The sequence below is a fragment of the Vidua macroura genome, chromosome 3, assembly GCF_024509145.1.
Source record: "Vidua macroura isolate BioBank_ID:100142 chromosome 3, ASM2450914v1, whole genome shotgun sequence".
NCBI classification, from domain to species: Eukaryota; Metazoa; Chordata; class Aves; order Passeriformes; family Viduidae; genus Vidua; species Vidua macroura.
This window is the reverse complement of record NC_071573.1, coordinates 33,254,860-33,270,187: the sequence shown is the minus strand read 5'-3', so window position 1 is coordinate 33,270,187 and position 15,328 is coordinate 33,254,860. Positions and strand designations below refer to the sequence as shown.

The following is a 15,328-nucleotide window of genomic DNA, read 5'->3' as shown; positions in this document are numbered from 1 at the left end:
CAGCTCACACCAGGCAGAGTTTGCTGCAGGACCTTCAAATGAGAAATGAGAGTGCTCTCACTGTACTGTCCCCACAGCCTCCCTTCCTAATGTAGTTGTCCCTCTCCAAAACCACAGCAGGAGGAAAGGACTCCAAAAAGATCAGGTGCCCTGTGCTGGGTCCGTTTGAAAGGGATGTGTTGTGGGCACACAGGAAAATTTCTTTGGTTATACCCTAAATGGAGAGTTCCACTGTGACTTTTGACACCTTTCAGCAAGGTCTCAAAGTCCAAAGAGGTGGCTGTATGAAAAGCCACGGGAAGTTGAGCTCCAAGAGCAGAGGCTGCTTTTCAAGCTCATGTTGCCGCTTCTTGGTACATAGCTGCTCTGAATGAGCAAACTCCAGAGGAAAGATGAAATTTGAAGATCTCTTGGTGGAAACTGGGGGCTTTGGCAGATTCCAGATTTTGATTTTGGCTATCCTCTGCCTCCCAAGAATTAACCTTCCCATGCATTTCCTGCTGCACAATTTTCTTGCTGCTACCCCCTCTCATCACTGTGCAATTCCACACCAAGAGGCATTTGTGAATCTCACCATGGAGGAAGTTCTGCTCATCAGCATCCCTCGGAAGCCCGACGGCACTTTCAGCTCCTGTGAGATGTTCTCACAGCCTCAGTTTCACCTGCTGCTCAACTCCTCTCTGCAACCAGAAAACAAATCCATCATCCAGCACTGCCAGCATGGATGGGTCTATGACCGCTCGCAGTTCACCTCCACCATCTCCACCCAGGTAATTCCTGGCCTGTGATCCAGCCAAAATGGAAATTAGCTCTGTGCTTTGAGGAGAAGATGGAGAGGTGTTTGCTGAGTGCACAGCATGCAAGGGGAATCTGTGCATTGTAACCAGTGGACAGGACCTGTTCAGAGAAGATGTCCTGGGAGGGGGAAGCTCTCTTGAAGCTCAGTATTACGAGCTAACATTTATTAATATTATTTTTGTGAGCATCTTGTCTTGCTTAGATTGATGTCAACATTACTCATTATAATAATCTTATTTTCTCCAGATGATTGAGAGATTCGGGAGGGGGTGAGATGGCAGGGGAAAGACACAGATATAGGATTTTCTGTGTGTGGGCCACATGATATTTGCACAGGATTGCATCCTGTCAGGGTTTCACATTAGCTTTTTATATCCTTTCTTGGTTTTCCAAATACTTTGTAACTTCTATTCCCTTGGCCACCCCTCCTCACTGATCTTCACCTTCCTTCTCTTCTCCCCAGTGTTGTGCTGCCTCTCTTCTCCTACCACCAATATATCTCTGCCAAATCAAATGTTCTCTCTGAGGGTCTTCCACTGAGATGGAGCTCATAACTAGCCATAACCTCAAGCCTGCAAAAGGTCCCTGCCCATCAAATATTAACCACCCACATTCTGAAACACTTTTCCAGGGCTAGCAGTGATACCTCTGGGTGTTAATGCTTTACTTTCCTTGGGAAACAGTCCAAATCACACAAGGTCTCAGGGATGGGGAAATTTGGTCAGGCAAAAGGGGCACAGTTGGGTTGGAAAGTAGTGTTGATTGTCTCTGTGGGAGCAGGGACAAGTCTTAGCCTAGAGCTGGTGTTTCCTTCCCACCACCCAACCACTCCTGCTTTCATCAGGCACAGAGGTGAGGGTCGTGTGTGCCCTGGCTCTGTACCTTATTTCTGCACTGAACTGGGGAGAAAGATGTGAAGCAGTCCTGAGGGAAAGGGTAGAAGGAGGTACACGAGGCAGCATGGAGCCTTGTGATGCTGCTCCCATGGGCCAGCAGCCTTGGGACCCGTTCAAGGGACCAGGGCTTTCTCTGGAATTCTGCTTTTGTAGCAGGAAAGGTTGCTCAAGGTCTAGCTGGCCTCATCAGAGAGGCTGCAAGTCTGGTTTGATGATTAAATTTTGCCACGTTTGCACACAGAGAAAATTAACTCTGAGGCTTCGCCACAGCATTCTGTAGAGATTAGTGATTATTTGCACTTCCAAGAAAGTAAAATTATGTTCATTAACTTAATTAGGATGATTGTCCAAACCAACTCTTCAGTAAGAAATCAATAGGTTAGTATTACGAGTAAGTATTTGACCTTACTTCCCTCTGCCCTCCTTCTTCCCTGCACAGACAACTTCCAAGAAAACTGGTCAGGGCAAGAGGAACTGGTTATCATCACAACATTCCCCAGTGTTGGCTGAGGGGTGTGACAGCACACTGCAGTGGGACACCCTGCCCAGCTCACCACAGCAGTCTCAGGGGCACAACAGAGGGAGCTGGGGGAGACTTGCACCTGGGCAGGTCTTGCAAAGGTCAGGGGAAGAAAATGGGGAACTCTCCATGCATGGTACCCAGGAAAGTTTTCTGATGCCCAATCATGTCCTGGGCTGCATCAGGCACTGCATCACCAACCAGTCAAAGGAGGAGATTGTCCTGTTCTGCTCTGCACTGGGGCAACCTCACCTCGAGTCCTGGGTGCAGTTTTGGGCACCACAGTATAAAAGAGACAGTCAGCTATTGGAGAGCATTCAAAGGAGAGCCACGAGGATGGTGAAGGGTCTGGAGAGGAAGCCATATGAGGAGTGGCTGAGGTCGATTGGTCTGGAGGAGACAGAGGGGAGGCTTCATTGAGGTCTTCAACATCCCCACAAGGGGAAGTGGAGGGTCAGACATTGATCTTTTCTCTGTGGTGACCAGTGACAGGAGCCATGGGAATGTCCTGAAGTTCAGTCAGGGGAGGTTTAGTCTGGATATCAGAGAAAAGTTTTTCACCCAAAGGGTGGTTGGGCACTGGAACATGCTCCCCAGGGCCGTGGTCACAGTACCAGCCTGACAGAGCTCCAGAAGCATTTGGACAACAATCTCAAGCACTTGGGGTGACTTTTGGAGTGTCCCGTGCAGGGCCAGGAGTTGGACTCGATGACCCTGATGGGTCCCTTCCAACTCAGCATCTCCTACGATTCTGTGATTCTATGAAGTGTTCACAGGGAGGCTGTCACAGTGGGCATGGATAACTGGGACTTTTGTAAGATGCAGATTTCCATTTTCCAAGACTCTGGCACTGTCTGATGGGCAGTTTAGTGCAGGATTCCACCCATCCACCAGACTCAGCAGACAAAAACTGCAAGACACAATGTCTGACCACTGGAATGAAGGAGCCTGAGAAGGCAGCAGAGACTGAGTTGGGCACTAAGTGTCATTTTGGCCTTGTGTTTCAGTGGGACCTTGTGTGCGAGCAGCGTGGGCTGAACCAGGCAACAGCAACCTTCTTCTTCATCGGCGTCACGATGGGGGCCGTGGTGTTCGGGTACCTTTCCGACAGGTTTGACCCCTCCCAGGCTCCTCCTCCGGGGCCTCAGCTTCACAGAAAGAATTCCACACACATGTGACCTTCAGAGGGGTGGGGAAAGGAGAAAAGGCAATTGCAAAGGCAGAATCCAGCCTCTCCCTTGGAAATTGGATTCAAACCATACGGGGAAGCCATGCAGGAATCCTGGATCCGTGAGCCAGTAAATGCTTCCCGGACCAGAGAAGCAGCTCTGGCCTTGGTTAGGAGTCAGATGCACTGCTGACTGTGGTCAGAATTGCTGCAGGAACAATAAAAAACCAAATCCAGACAAAAAAAAAAAAAAAAAAAAAAAAAAAAAAAAAAAAAAAAAAAAAATCCAGTCTGCAAGACCAGTTGCACTCCAAAAATTAGTAAGCTGATTGATACAAAGCTGAACAAAAAGGCTAAAATAATTAACTCCTTGCAAATTATACACAAACTGGCTAATGACACCCAAGTGAGGGGCTCAGAGCAAATGCTTGCCATAGCTCAAAAGAGTCTCCAGTAAGCAAAATCTGACTCTGTCATTCCTAGAGAATCGGGGTAAAGGAGATTTTTTCGAGCAGGAAAGTATTTATTCCTCAAGGAAGAGCTGAAGCAATGAAGAAAGCAAATAAATCTGCTCTGTCTGGTTAAATGTTGGGATGTGACAATATAAACCTGAAAAATAAATCCAAGTAATAATCTAGAAAGGACATCAGATAAGAAACGAAATATTTTTGTCAACAGCAAAACCAGGAAACCCATCAGAGGACAGAGAGTCCAGACACACAGTTGAGATGTGCTATTCTCTGTACACTATTCATTACTGGGAAACTGCTTCCTGATTTCCCTCCTCTGGGAGGAATTAGAGTACAGCAAGCTGCAAAATCACTGCAGAGGGGAGCCTGAAGTGTGAAGGACCCAGAGACTTTAGTGCTGCAGATGGGATTTTTTACATCCATATCTTTACCCATGGGTACATGGGTATACTTGTACAAGGACTCAAGACAGCTGCATGATTTTCAAACTGTGTGCCTTGGCTTTGTATCTATAGTCGTTTTATAGCACAGCTGGAGGGAGAGAAATTCAGAACTGAGAAAAGGAGTAGGACAAAATATGGCAGAAAATAAAGTAACACAAGGTAGCACAAAATGAAAAGTAATTTGTTTCACAAATGGATTGTGAGAGGGAGAAGCCTGCAGAGGATCAAGGCATAAAAGGAGCATCTGGAAATAAAAAGACTGTAGTGTGAGACATAAATGAGTCTTGCTCATAGTGGAAGAATGTGTAGAGGCAGGTGCTGGAGCTGGAGCTTTGAAATAAGCTGACAGAAGAAGGCAGAGAGAAATACACCAAAGGAACACCAGTTAAATGCCAGGAGCAGGAAGATGCTGTTCTGGAACCCTACAACATCTTGGGGATAGAAAAGCTTTTAACTGGTCTCCAAATAAGATCTCAGGAGTGCCAGGCAGCCTGACCTCCGTCTGCACCAGGCAAATTGGCAGAAACTCCTCTGAAAGGTGGAGACAGAGCCCCAGGGGGAGGTGGGACACACCATTGAAGAATCAGCTGGGGCTTTCCAAAAGATCCAAGCCTTACAAATGTACAGGATTTCTTTGCACCGATCAACAAGCATGTCAGCAGAGGAGACACCATCTCAGTCTCCTTGTCAAACACTCTTTAAGAAACTAAGCTGCCCCAGGGTGAGAAGGAAGGTCTCAGCATGACTAAATAAGTAAAAGCCAGGAAGAAGAGAGGAGATGCAAGTACTCCATTATGACAAGGGAGCAGCCTGTGCTTGGATTTTTGTGTTTTTCAGTGCATTTATAAATAATCTGGGAAGGGAGCAAGTGAGGAGGTGATGCTGAGACTGTCAGAGATGAGGTCAGCGTGTGGAGACTTTGCAGAAGGAGCTAAAGGACTCTGTGACTGGATGAGAAGATCAGAAGACAGAATTTCAGGGCAGATTAATCTAAAATAGAAAAATAATTTAAACCTCTCATTTAAAATGGAGGTTCTGAGCTGACCACAGCTACTCAGTAGGAAGATTTTGGCATTATGCAGCTAAACACAATTTTGCTCTAGGCAAACATCCACACAGCAATGAGTAGTGGCTAGGGAAGCAAGAGGAAAATTAAGAATCATTAGGTTAAACCTCAGATGTCACCCCCCACATCTCCCCTATCATCTCTTTAAAGTTGACCTCTCACTAGCAACCTTCCTTTTCTCTGGCAGAGATGAGATCCCACTTCTTTGTGTTAACAGTGAGGCAGAGATTTCATCTCTGGTGCTCCAGGGGGAAAATCATCTGGCATTTTCCTACTGTTTAAGTTCAGGTTTTTACTAAGCCATTACAGATATTTGGATTTGAGAACTACTCTACTGACAAATTTTACCCAGGTAAACCCTCCAAAAACCTTCACTATGAACAAATATAGGCAAAAATACATATATATTGTTTCTGTTATTGTCTGTCCTCTCCAAAGACTCTTTTGTACCTTGTCCTTGTACTGAATTGGTTCAATGATGCTTTGGCAGACTTCCAGATTAATTTTTTTAATGAAAATGTCTTTTTTATTAATTTTTATGCTTGTGCAGTCTGCTTCTTTTATTGTATTTTCTACAATCTTTCAGAGGTTGTGCTTTCCTACCACTCTCTTTGAAGACAATTTTAATGGCATTATTTCTAGCAGCCTCCCTATATCCTGCAGTTCAATCCTGACAGCTCAGTCCTGGTTTTCCTGGCAAGTAGTGTGCATTTGCTGAGAGTCTGGTAATGGTTCCTTAAATAGCTGCCTTGACTCCTGCAGGAAATATGGTTTTATATCCTCCTTACTGTATTTTCAAGGAAAATCTTCATTTACAAAATATATCTTCTTTTTTGGGCAGTTACCCATTGGAATCTGGCTCCAGCTCTGGTGGGTTTCTGTGTGCTTCCTGTTCTGACCCAGGGGCATCAAGATGTCTTTTACAAAATATCTCAGCTTAAATTTCAAAGCAGATCTGGCAAACTCCCTGTACCCAAGCCACAAGTTGGGGGGTTTTGCTAATAGATTCATTTATCAGCTGCTGACGGAAGTAATTTTTGATTATTTTTGGGAATGCTACTGTGGCATTATGTCCTGGCATGCCACTTTTTTCCCCTGGAGCAATCATTTCTGCCACCATCCTTCTCAGGTGGCCACTGGGAGAGCCCTAATGCTGGGATCAGAGCAGGATTTCAGTCCTTGTGGGCTGAATATCACCTGCTGGCAGGCTTAATCTACTATTGCTGCTTGAGCCTAAGCTTTCCAAACATGCAGTGCTGATGTTCATCAGGAGACCAACACCTTGTGCTCCAGTTTGATTTTTAGATTTTCATAGGTTGTGTACAAATACATGCAGACATATTTCTCTGTCTGTGAGAGTGTATGTGTGTGTGTGTGTGTGTGTGTGTGTGTGTGTGTGTATACACATGCTTTTGTGTGCATTTGATGTTTTGTATTTCTCCACACTCTCCACACAGGACTCTGGACAATGGGGTAAGGAAACCCCAGGGGAACAATATACTAGCAGATTCCTCTGAAACCCCTTAGGATTTCAGGGCTGTTTGCACACGAGGGCAGACAATTGGATTCCTTCATTTTTCCTCCAAGGAGCAGGGTGAAAGTGTCATGGCTTTGTCTCCTTCTTGAGAGTGGTGGCAGTGGCCAGTCCTGAGTAAGCCGTGGGAGAAGGACATTGACACTGGAGGGAGCAGGGTGTGACAGCAACACAGGATTTGAAGGTGACATCACTGCTTTTGGTGGTGGTGTTGGCCAGGAGAGCCAGATTTGTTGTTTTGAGCAGTGCTGGTCTTTCCACCAGAGACTCCCAATGTTTATGGGGTGGGCTCTGCATGGGATTGCACCACTGTGGCACCAGCTTGATCCAGAGCCATTTCCTCCTCTCCAGGATGCTGCAGCCTTTAATTTTCCTCTAAAATCTCTGGTTTGCCCATTTCAAACCCTGCTCCCATGACAGGTTTCCAGCCACTGTAACCCAGCCTGTGCTCGTGGCAGGTTTGGACGGAAGACCATGCTCCAGCTGTCCCTGGTGTGCTCCTTGGTTTTTGGGATGCTGAGTGCCGCCTCCGTGTCCTACACAATGCTGGCCATCACACGGACCCTCACCGGGGTGGCCCTGAGTGGCCTCTCCCTGATTGTCCTGCCTTTGGGTGAGTGTGGGGGGGCTGTGGCTGTCAGGGACTCCTGGCAGGTAGGGGGTGGGAAGGGATTTGTCTGCCAGGCAGGGCAGACTTGGTAGGAACAGGGGTCTGGAAATTGCTGTGTGTGCAATTTCCCTCTTGCAAGAATCCCAAATCACTAATTGCTGTTAGTCTAATTAATATTTAACAGTCTACTCAAAATACAACAACCACTTGTTAATACTTCTGTTGCAACAAGCTACCCAATTCCTGTTAAGTGTCATCAGTAACACAATAAAAGCCATACTCCAAAGTCTCTGCCCCTTTCCACTCGTACAAAGTTCTCACCGTTCAAGCACACACTGTTAGGACAGTTCAGCAGCATTGCCCTGTCCTCAGCATGAGAGGATGGTGTGTCATGTGCAGGGTGTTTCTACTTCCCCAGTTTCGAGTTTGCTCACAGTTTTCCTAAGGTGCCAATCTGTATTTTACAATGAGAAGAACTACCAAAATTTTTTTTTTAAAATCACACAGAGCTAGGCAAAACTGAAGCTGAAGAATTTAGGTAATTACATTATAAAAACAAGCTCCAGATTTCAGGATATCCAGTAAACCACTGGATAATTTTGTAAATACAGTTGGGATATACTGGGCAAAAAGTATTGTACCCAAGAACAATTAACATTTGCAGCAGAAATTTCCAGGATTTTTGCAGATCTAGTCAAAATCAAGCTAAAATGGCTTCAGTATTGGAAAAGCCCACACAAGACCTGACAAATCCCAAGGCCTGCTGTGTTTGTTTATTGCTATGAAGGTTGATTCCTGCAAGTCATAATAGAGTTTGGGAGGGGGATTTCTGATTGTTAGAGGTTGTAGCAAGATGTCCAAACCTTCAGAGGAAAACTGGCTTTTAGTTCACACACACAGACAAGGAGACCCCCATCTGGCTTTACACTTTTGCTACTGTCTGCTCTGGGTGGACTCCATGTGAACAACAATTCTTCTCAATATATTTCTTTAATCTGAAATAATGAGTGGACAGAGAAATGGGAAACTGTGCAGGCAAGATGGTTAGGGGGAAAAAAATCTGGTTGATGAAGAAGACTAAGTGAATGCTATTGAATGAGATAAAAAAAATCTCTATCACCATGAGTGGTTTTAGCACTGTTCCTTAACACATGTCCAGTATTTCTTTTCCTAAAGTTTTATTTTAGTGGCTTACAGTTTTGCAACAGCTTAAGTACTGTGGCTGAATATTTTAAATGTTCCAAATATCGGCCTAACAGTGGAACTTTGTGAAGGAGAAGACCAGGGATCCCTTGCTTTGCCCTTGTTAAAAAGCCCTGCAGACCCTCCCTTCCTGGAGAAGTCCTGCATGTCCCAGCTGGATGCTGCCTTCCTCTTCTAGGGATGGAGTGGGTGGATGTCCAGCACCGCACCTTCACCGGGATCCTGATCAGCATCTTCTGGAGCATTGGGAACATGTTGCTGGCCCTGGCAGCGTACTTGGTGCGGGAATGGCACTGGCTGCTGGTGGCCGTGACAGGACCTTGTCTCCTGAGCATCGTCTGCCTGTGGTGAGTGCAGCACCAGAAAGGAAGCACACTGGGATTTGCCTCCTCTGTGGATCCTAGGATTTGCTCGACAGCCTCAGGACGAGCAGGACTCATCTGTCTCCTGTACCAGGATTGCCCAAGTGTGGCAGCTCTGGAAATATGGAGTGGCCTGGGTTTTGCCTTTCCAGCAAGACCAGGAGCCAAGGTTATGTCACAGTTCTGGGGATAAGGAGGAGGCAGGAATGAGGCTGAGGCATTAGGATGACAGGTGGAATCAGGATTTGGTGCTGTCAGCTCTGTCACACGTGCCTCAGAGTAAAGAAAAGAGATTCCAATAAAGGAACACTCAACCAGATCCAGGCTTTAATCCTTGGTAAACTCAAGATAAAACATTTATCCATTCTCTGTCCCCACCTCACTGGGAAGGATACTTTTGGCACCAAATTTTCCATGAAAGCCACTGACACCTTCAGGCTCAGTCAAATTCATTTATCTCTGCGCTTCCCAAGGCTTTTCTCAGGTATGTAACCATCCTGATGGGCCAAATACACCTGCTTTCTATGGGCAATTTCCCCCTTTAGCCTTATTTAAGAATACCTGACATCTCCTAAGCCTTAAAATGGGAGATGGTTCATTTAATCAAAGAAACTTTAATTTTTCCATCTTTTTTTTTTTTCATGTGTAGTAATACAAATTAGAATACAGAGTTGATTCATTGACAGTCTAAAGAGTAACTTCTGGTATTTCACTGATCAAGTCCAACACAACTAAAATACGTGTCCTGCTGACTTTTTAGTTCAAGTTGTTTTGCTCTCTTTCTAGGGCAACCAGCCGTAAAAAACTGAGTCCTTGGAAGTGCTGAAATTCACAGATGCATTTGGACCCACCCTTTTCATCATAACTGTTTGATTTTTCTTCTTATGTTACTATCTTTTATGGAGATTAGTTCTCCAACAAATTATACTCTAGTCTTCAAGCACCCGTAAGGTCAGTGATTGCAGAAAATTGAAAGTCTCTGAAATATGGAATTAAAATCTAATTTAGCACTCGGTAGATATTATTGACACAATGTCAGAACTCAGTGGAGACATGAGGCAACCAAAAGACGTGGTATTACTCTCTAGAGACAGTGGCAATGAGTGCAAAACGCCATCTTTTCTTCTTTATATTTCCCAAGGTTGTAAGCCTGTCGGAAGGAGATGAAAACTTTCAACAAGACCAATTCTCCAAACATTTTTGCTCTACACATAATTTTCAATTCCTGCTTGAATAGTGACAACACTTGCTCATTAGTTTTACTGTAATCTGATTGAGGGCACATGAACCTCAAACATTGGATTGTAGGGATCTGGTTTGGACCATTCTAGTGGGAAACTCCAGTGTACAGAAGGCTTTGATTATTGTGAAAACCAAATCATTTTAGCAAGTAACAAAGTATATATAGAGCTCACTGAATCCTTTCTATATTGGGGTTTTTAATAGCTGACAATTTCAAACTTTAAAGAGCCCCAGAAGGCACAAATGTGTAAATAAAAACTCCCTGGGGCCAGTTTTAATTGGTAAGAGTTTGAAACTTCAGCTAGCTCAGCCTTTAGGGGTAGAAGAGCCTGTACCTGTCAAAAGGGTGCCCCACTACTCTTCCCATGCACCACAGTTGTTATATTTAGCTGAGGTGGAAGTCTCATGGAGAAGATGCTAGAGCTATGGATATGGGGTGGACAACAGGCAGCTCCAACAGGAACAATCTCCTCTCCTTGCACCTGCAGGTGGGTCCCAGAGTCTGCCCGGTGGCTCATAGCCAAGGGCAAAGTGAAGCAAGCCCACAGGCACCTGCTCACATGTGCAAGAATGAATGGAAGGAAAGACTTTGCTGTCTCACCGGAGGTAAGGAACTGGAGATCCAGACATGTTCTTCTTTCCCCACTTTGTCTCTCTCTGTTTTACTTGTTTGATACCTGGAGCAATGCTTAGCCTGCAGCATATTCTATAGGGCACTGTGGGCATTTTTCTCTAGAAAGCAGAAATTCACTACTAAAGATGAAGCACCAGCTCAGCTCCCATAAGGCCAGAAATTCTGTCCATTAGATGGAGTGTCTTTCCACATGTTTTTGCCTTGGCAAGAGGCCTCAGTGGACTGGACACTGGAGTAAATACACAGTGAGTAGAACTCATTAACTCTGCTGGTACTTACTTCTCAATCAACTGCCAAAAAGCTTTTTGGACAAGTAGTCTCTTCTTCTTCACACGCAGTGAAGGAGAACTTCTTCTCAGTGCCTGACTTCTAGGCATTCTATATTTATATAAGTAGATGGATAAATAATTACTCTTTAAATGAATGCACTCCTAATAACAAAGCATGAAGCTCATTGCTAGCTTTTCATACAACAGCAGGCAGCCACATGGGAAAGAGGGTGGAACTGGCCAACACTGACTTTTCCATCTGCCATTTCTCTACAGACCTCTCTGCTACATGGGGCATGTAGGTGAGAGGGAAGAAGAAACCATGAGAAGAAAAAGAGGTCTAAAATAGTAGGCAATGTGTAAAGTTGTAGGAAGACATGCCTCTGAAAATGTATGTTCAGAGAATGGTTCTGCAAAGGGAATGTATGGAAAATCCAAGGTGGATCTGAAGCTGGGAAGGGCAAAGTCCCCAGCCTGTCTGGGGTCCGCATCCTAACAGTACAGCAGCTGAGCTACTTTTTTCTTTCCATCTCTGCCAGGCCCTCACAAGGATGGCAACAGACAAAAACATGAGAGGGAGCTACTCCTGCATCAGCTTGTTCAGGACCCCGGTCCTGAGGAAAATCTCTCTGTGTTCTGGTGTGGTGTGGTAAGCAGTGTCACTTCACAGAGGAGAGGGGAGAATTCATCCTGCAGTTCCCAGAGGGATTTCCCTCAGTCCCATCTCCACCCGCTCCTTGCAGGTTTGGTGTTGCCTTCTCTTATTACGGCATGAGCATGAACCTGACTGGCTTTGGGCTCAGCATCTACTTCTCCCAGTTTGTCTTCGGCATCATTGAGATTCCAGCCAAGATAGTCATGTACGTGCTGGTGAACCGAGTTGGCCGGCGGCAGAGCCAGGCGTGGACACTCATCCTGGCCGGAGCCTGCATAGGAGCCAACATCGTCATTCCCAAGTGTGAGAGGCTCTTCTGCTAAAGGGGGAGGAGTCCATTTTGTGCAGTGCTGGAGAAGGAGAGCTGTGGATTTGTCCACAGGCAATTCTGTGTAGAGAAATCCTCCACATGAAGGGTGTCCATGAGACAAGGTCACTAATGCGGGCTAACCCTAATATTGGTCACAGCAGATTGTTTCCAGTCACTGTCAAGTGACTGCTAAAGGGTCCAGCAATGGCAATGCACAGTGCCTATTTCAATTATAGACTTTGTCCAATGGAAACTGTCAGGACCTATCCTGTCATCAGTTCAGCTCTCACTTGGGCTAATACATACTAAACCTACAAACACAGCCTTTGGTGACAGCAGCTCCAGGGCCATGAAGCTCCTTGTTTTGTGTGTGGGAGGACTGAACTTTCTCCCTTCTTATACCTGTAAGTTTCTTCCTAGAGGCAGCTCATTGTCATAAATGCCTGTTCTTTCCCCCAGCCTTCACCTCCCTACGTTCAGTAGTGGCCATTGTGGGCAAAGGTTTCTCAGAAGCTGCCTTCACCACCGTCTTCCTGTACACCTCGGAGCTCTACCCCACCATTCTGAGGTAAGACACGCCACCCACCTGAGCACAGCCCCAGGGCCTGGCTGCGGTGCTGCCCTTGGGCCTTGGCCGTCAGCACAGTAGGATGTGCTGGTGACTACACTGCAGCACTGGCCCCTCGCCTCTGGAACTAGCAGGTTCTAGGGATTCTATATAGGGATTCTATATATAGGGATTCTCACAAGGGAGAGGCAGAAAGCCACCCCTTTTTTCACCTGAGTGGTTTGGTTGTGCTGACAGGAAGATGAATGGAAAGGTGAGGAGTATTCTGTGTGGGAAGATCTTTGCACTCCATAAAGCACCTGTGCTTAGTAAAGTCTTCATTCCCTGTCATAATCTGTCAGGAACTGTTAAAAGGACCTGAAAACAATAACTTGAAATATCAAGTTTTACAAGGGACACATACTATCACACATTTGAGAGTCTTTTAGACATTGGATGATATTAAAGCAGGGAATAACCAGCCTTTCAGGAGGAAACAAAGAGCTTATTTGACATACCTGGGTAATGGTAACATAACACTAGATTTAGCATTTGCACAGGTGGGGATATAGCTGAGTCTGGTGGAGGGAATCACCTCACTGACTTCTTTGTGCAAGTCTGAAAAAACCCTCATGAATCACAGCAGGCCTTATGGCTTACTTCACTTCTGTCCCTTCCTGTCCAGAGTACCCTCCTCTGCCATTTAGTCCTTTAGCTTTCAAGGATCTGTTGCGTGCAGGGAATGATTCACATTTAAACCAAAGTGGTCACACTGATCTGCTACTTCTTATCCCAGATCAATTTGTATCTTTCATGCTCAAACACATTGACAAAGACAAAATTGTTGATTCCTTCTGCAGTACTTGTTCCATATATGCACAAGCAGGTCCTGGGATCCTTGTCATGAGACGAAATGCTATCTATCCCCTCAAAATTAGGTCTTATTTCTGGTCTCCTCTCCAAGGTCTCATTCCTTGGACCAAAAATGCTCACAGGTATCTCTAGTGTATGCCATCTGAAGTACCTGGGAGAAGGAGGAGCTTAGGTTTGCTCTAAGCAGGTTGGAAAACTCACTAGTCTTACTATTAGAAAATGCTGTCAGGGTTTTAGACATTTAAAGTGGAAACAGCTTTAGAGAAGGTATTCTTAGTGTGGAATTTCAGCTTCTTTCTCACAATAGACATAAATCTATTTCTCACAGTAGCTACAGTTCATGTCTGGGAAATATGATGATTTTAGGAAGATATGAAGAAAGAAAAGAAAAAAATGGCAGAGGGAAAAGCTGGGGGAAAAATGCCTCAGCACTTAGATAAAATTGCAGGGAAGAGGGCAGAAGTCTGACATGACACAAGTAGCCCTATCTTTCCCATGGTGGTCTGCACCTTTCCAGGCAGAATGGGATGGGCTACACCTCCTTCATGGCACGCCTGGGAGGGGCCCTGGCCCCGCTGGTGTTCCTGCTGGACGAGGTGTGGCGGTCCCTGCCCGAGGTGACCTACTGCGGTGTCGCAGTGTGCAGCGGCACCGTGGCCTTTCTGCTCCCGGAGACGCTCAACGTGCGCCTTCCTGAGGGCATCGAGGACATCGAGAAGCCACAGTGAGTCACCTCCATCCTGCCCTGCACCCGGCACGTGGATTCTGATGGGGAGAGGGGACATCCCTCTCTGCTGCCTGCAATTTCCCATCTGTGGGTGGCAGGGGAAGAAGGGACAACCCAGTGGGGCTGTTGGCCTTCCCGCTTTTCTGTCCATCAGCCCAAAGATGATTTTTTGCCTTCCAGAGTAAAAGTGCCACCAGAAGCCACCGCTCCTGAGGGCATGCCACTGCAGGCTCTCCTGAAGTGAGGAACCCCATGGGACAGCCACCGTGAAGGACTACACAAACTGAGCTGTGCTCTGACATGCCAGGGAAAGAGCCTTTGCTGCCCACCGATCTCACTCCCAAGGGAAGTGGAACTGAGGACCCTGGAGGAAGGAGGCAGATCAGGACACCAGCTGGCAGGAGTTAACCCACTCTGTGGTGTGGCCAGCAGCAAAGATGCTCAGGTCTAACAGGGTGTGGAAATAAAGGCACCTTGTGCTAAGCTTTTCCAGTCTTTGGCCTTGTTGGACATAAACATTTCAGAACTGTGCACAGCCTTCCAGAAACTACAGTCCATTGGTTCATGCACCTCAAGAAACAATGCAATGAGAAAAATACCAAATGTGAATCATGCAAACCCAAATAAGCTCTAATAAATCCAACTGGGTGGTAATTTATGGTTTATTTTAAACCATAAACTTAGCTACAAATATTTCTTGTATTTAAAAAAGATCTGGACAGTTTTCACACTGAGGCTCAAAGCCAGAAAAAAAGCACTTGCAGAAGTCCCACTGAAAATGGGTTAACTGGAAGCATTTTTCCTACATACACAAAGAAGAAGAAAGGTTTTGCATTTAAATCTTGTGTGTATGCAAGAATTATACTTTAAGCTGTAGGAAAACAAAACCAAAACCAAACCAAACAAAAAACCCAAAACAAAACAAACAGACAACAACAACAACAACAACAAAATCCCAAACCACAAACTCAAAATCTACCTTGCTACAGAAAACTTTGCAT

The 15,328-nt window shown here is 45.7% G+C and overlaps 1 protein-coding gene across 1 annotated transcript; it reads left to right on the top strand.

The window, feature by feature from the left end:
• The first annotated feature begins 392 nt into the window (after positions 1-392).
• Positions 393-14,681, top strand: SLC22A7 (solute carrier family 22 member 7). The gene is made up of 10 exons (XM_053974042.1): positions 393-770; positions 3,222-3,325; positions 7,354-7,508; positions 8,887-9,055; positions 10,801-10,918; positions 11,755-11,864; positions 11,959-12,173; positions 12,640-12,748; positions 14,118-14,324; positions 14,508-14,681. Exons 1-10 carry the CDS (start codon positions 393-395, stop codon positions 14,569-14,571), a joined length of 1,629 nt encoding a protein of 542 aa, XP_053830017.1. The 3' UTR covers positions 14,572-14,681.
• The last annotated feature ends 647 nt before the right edge of the window (positions 14,682-15,328 follow it).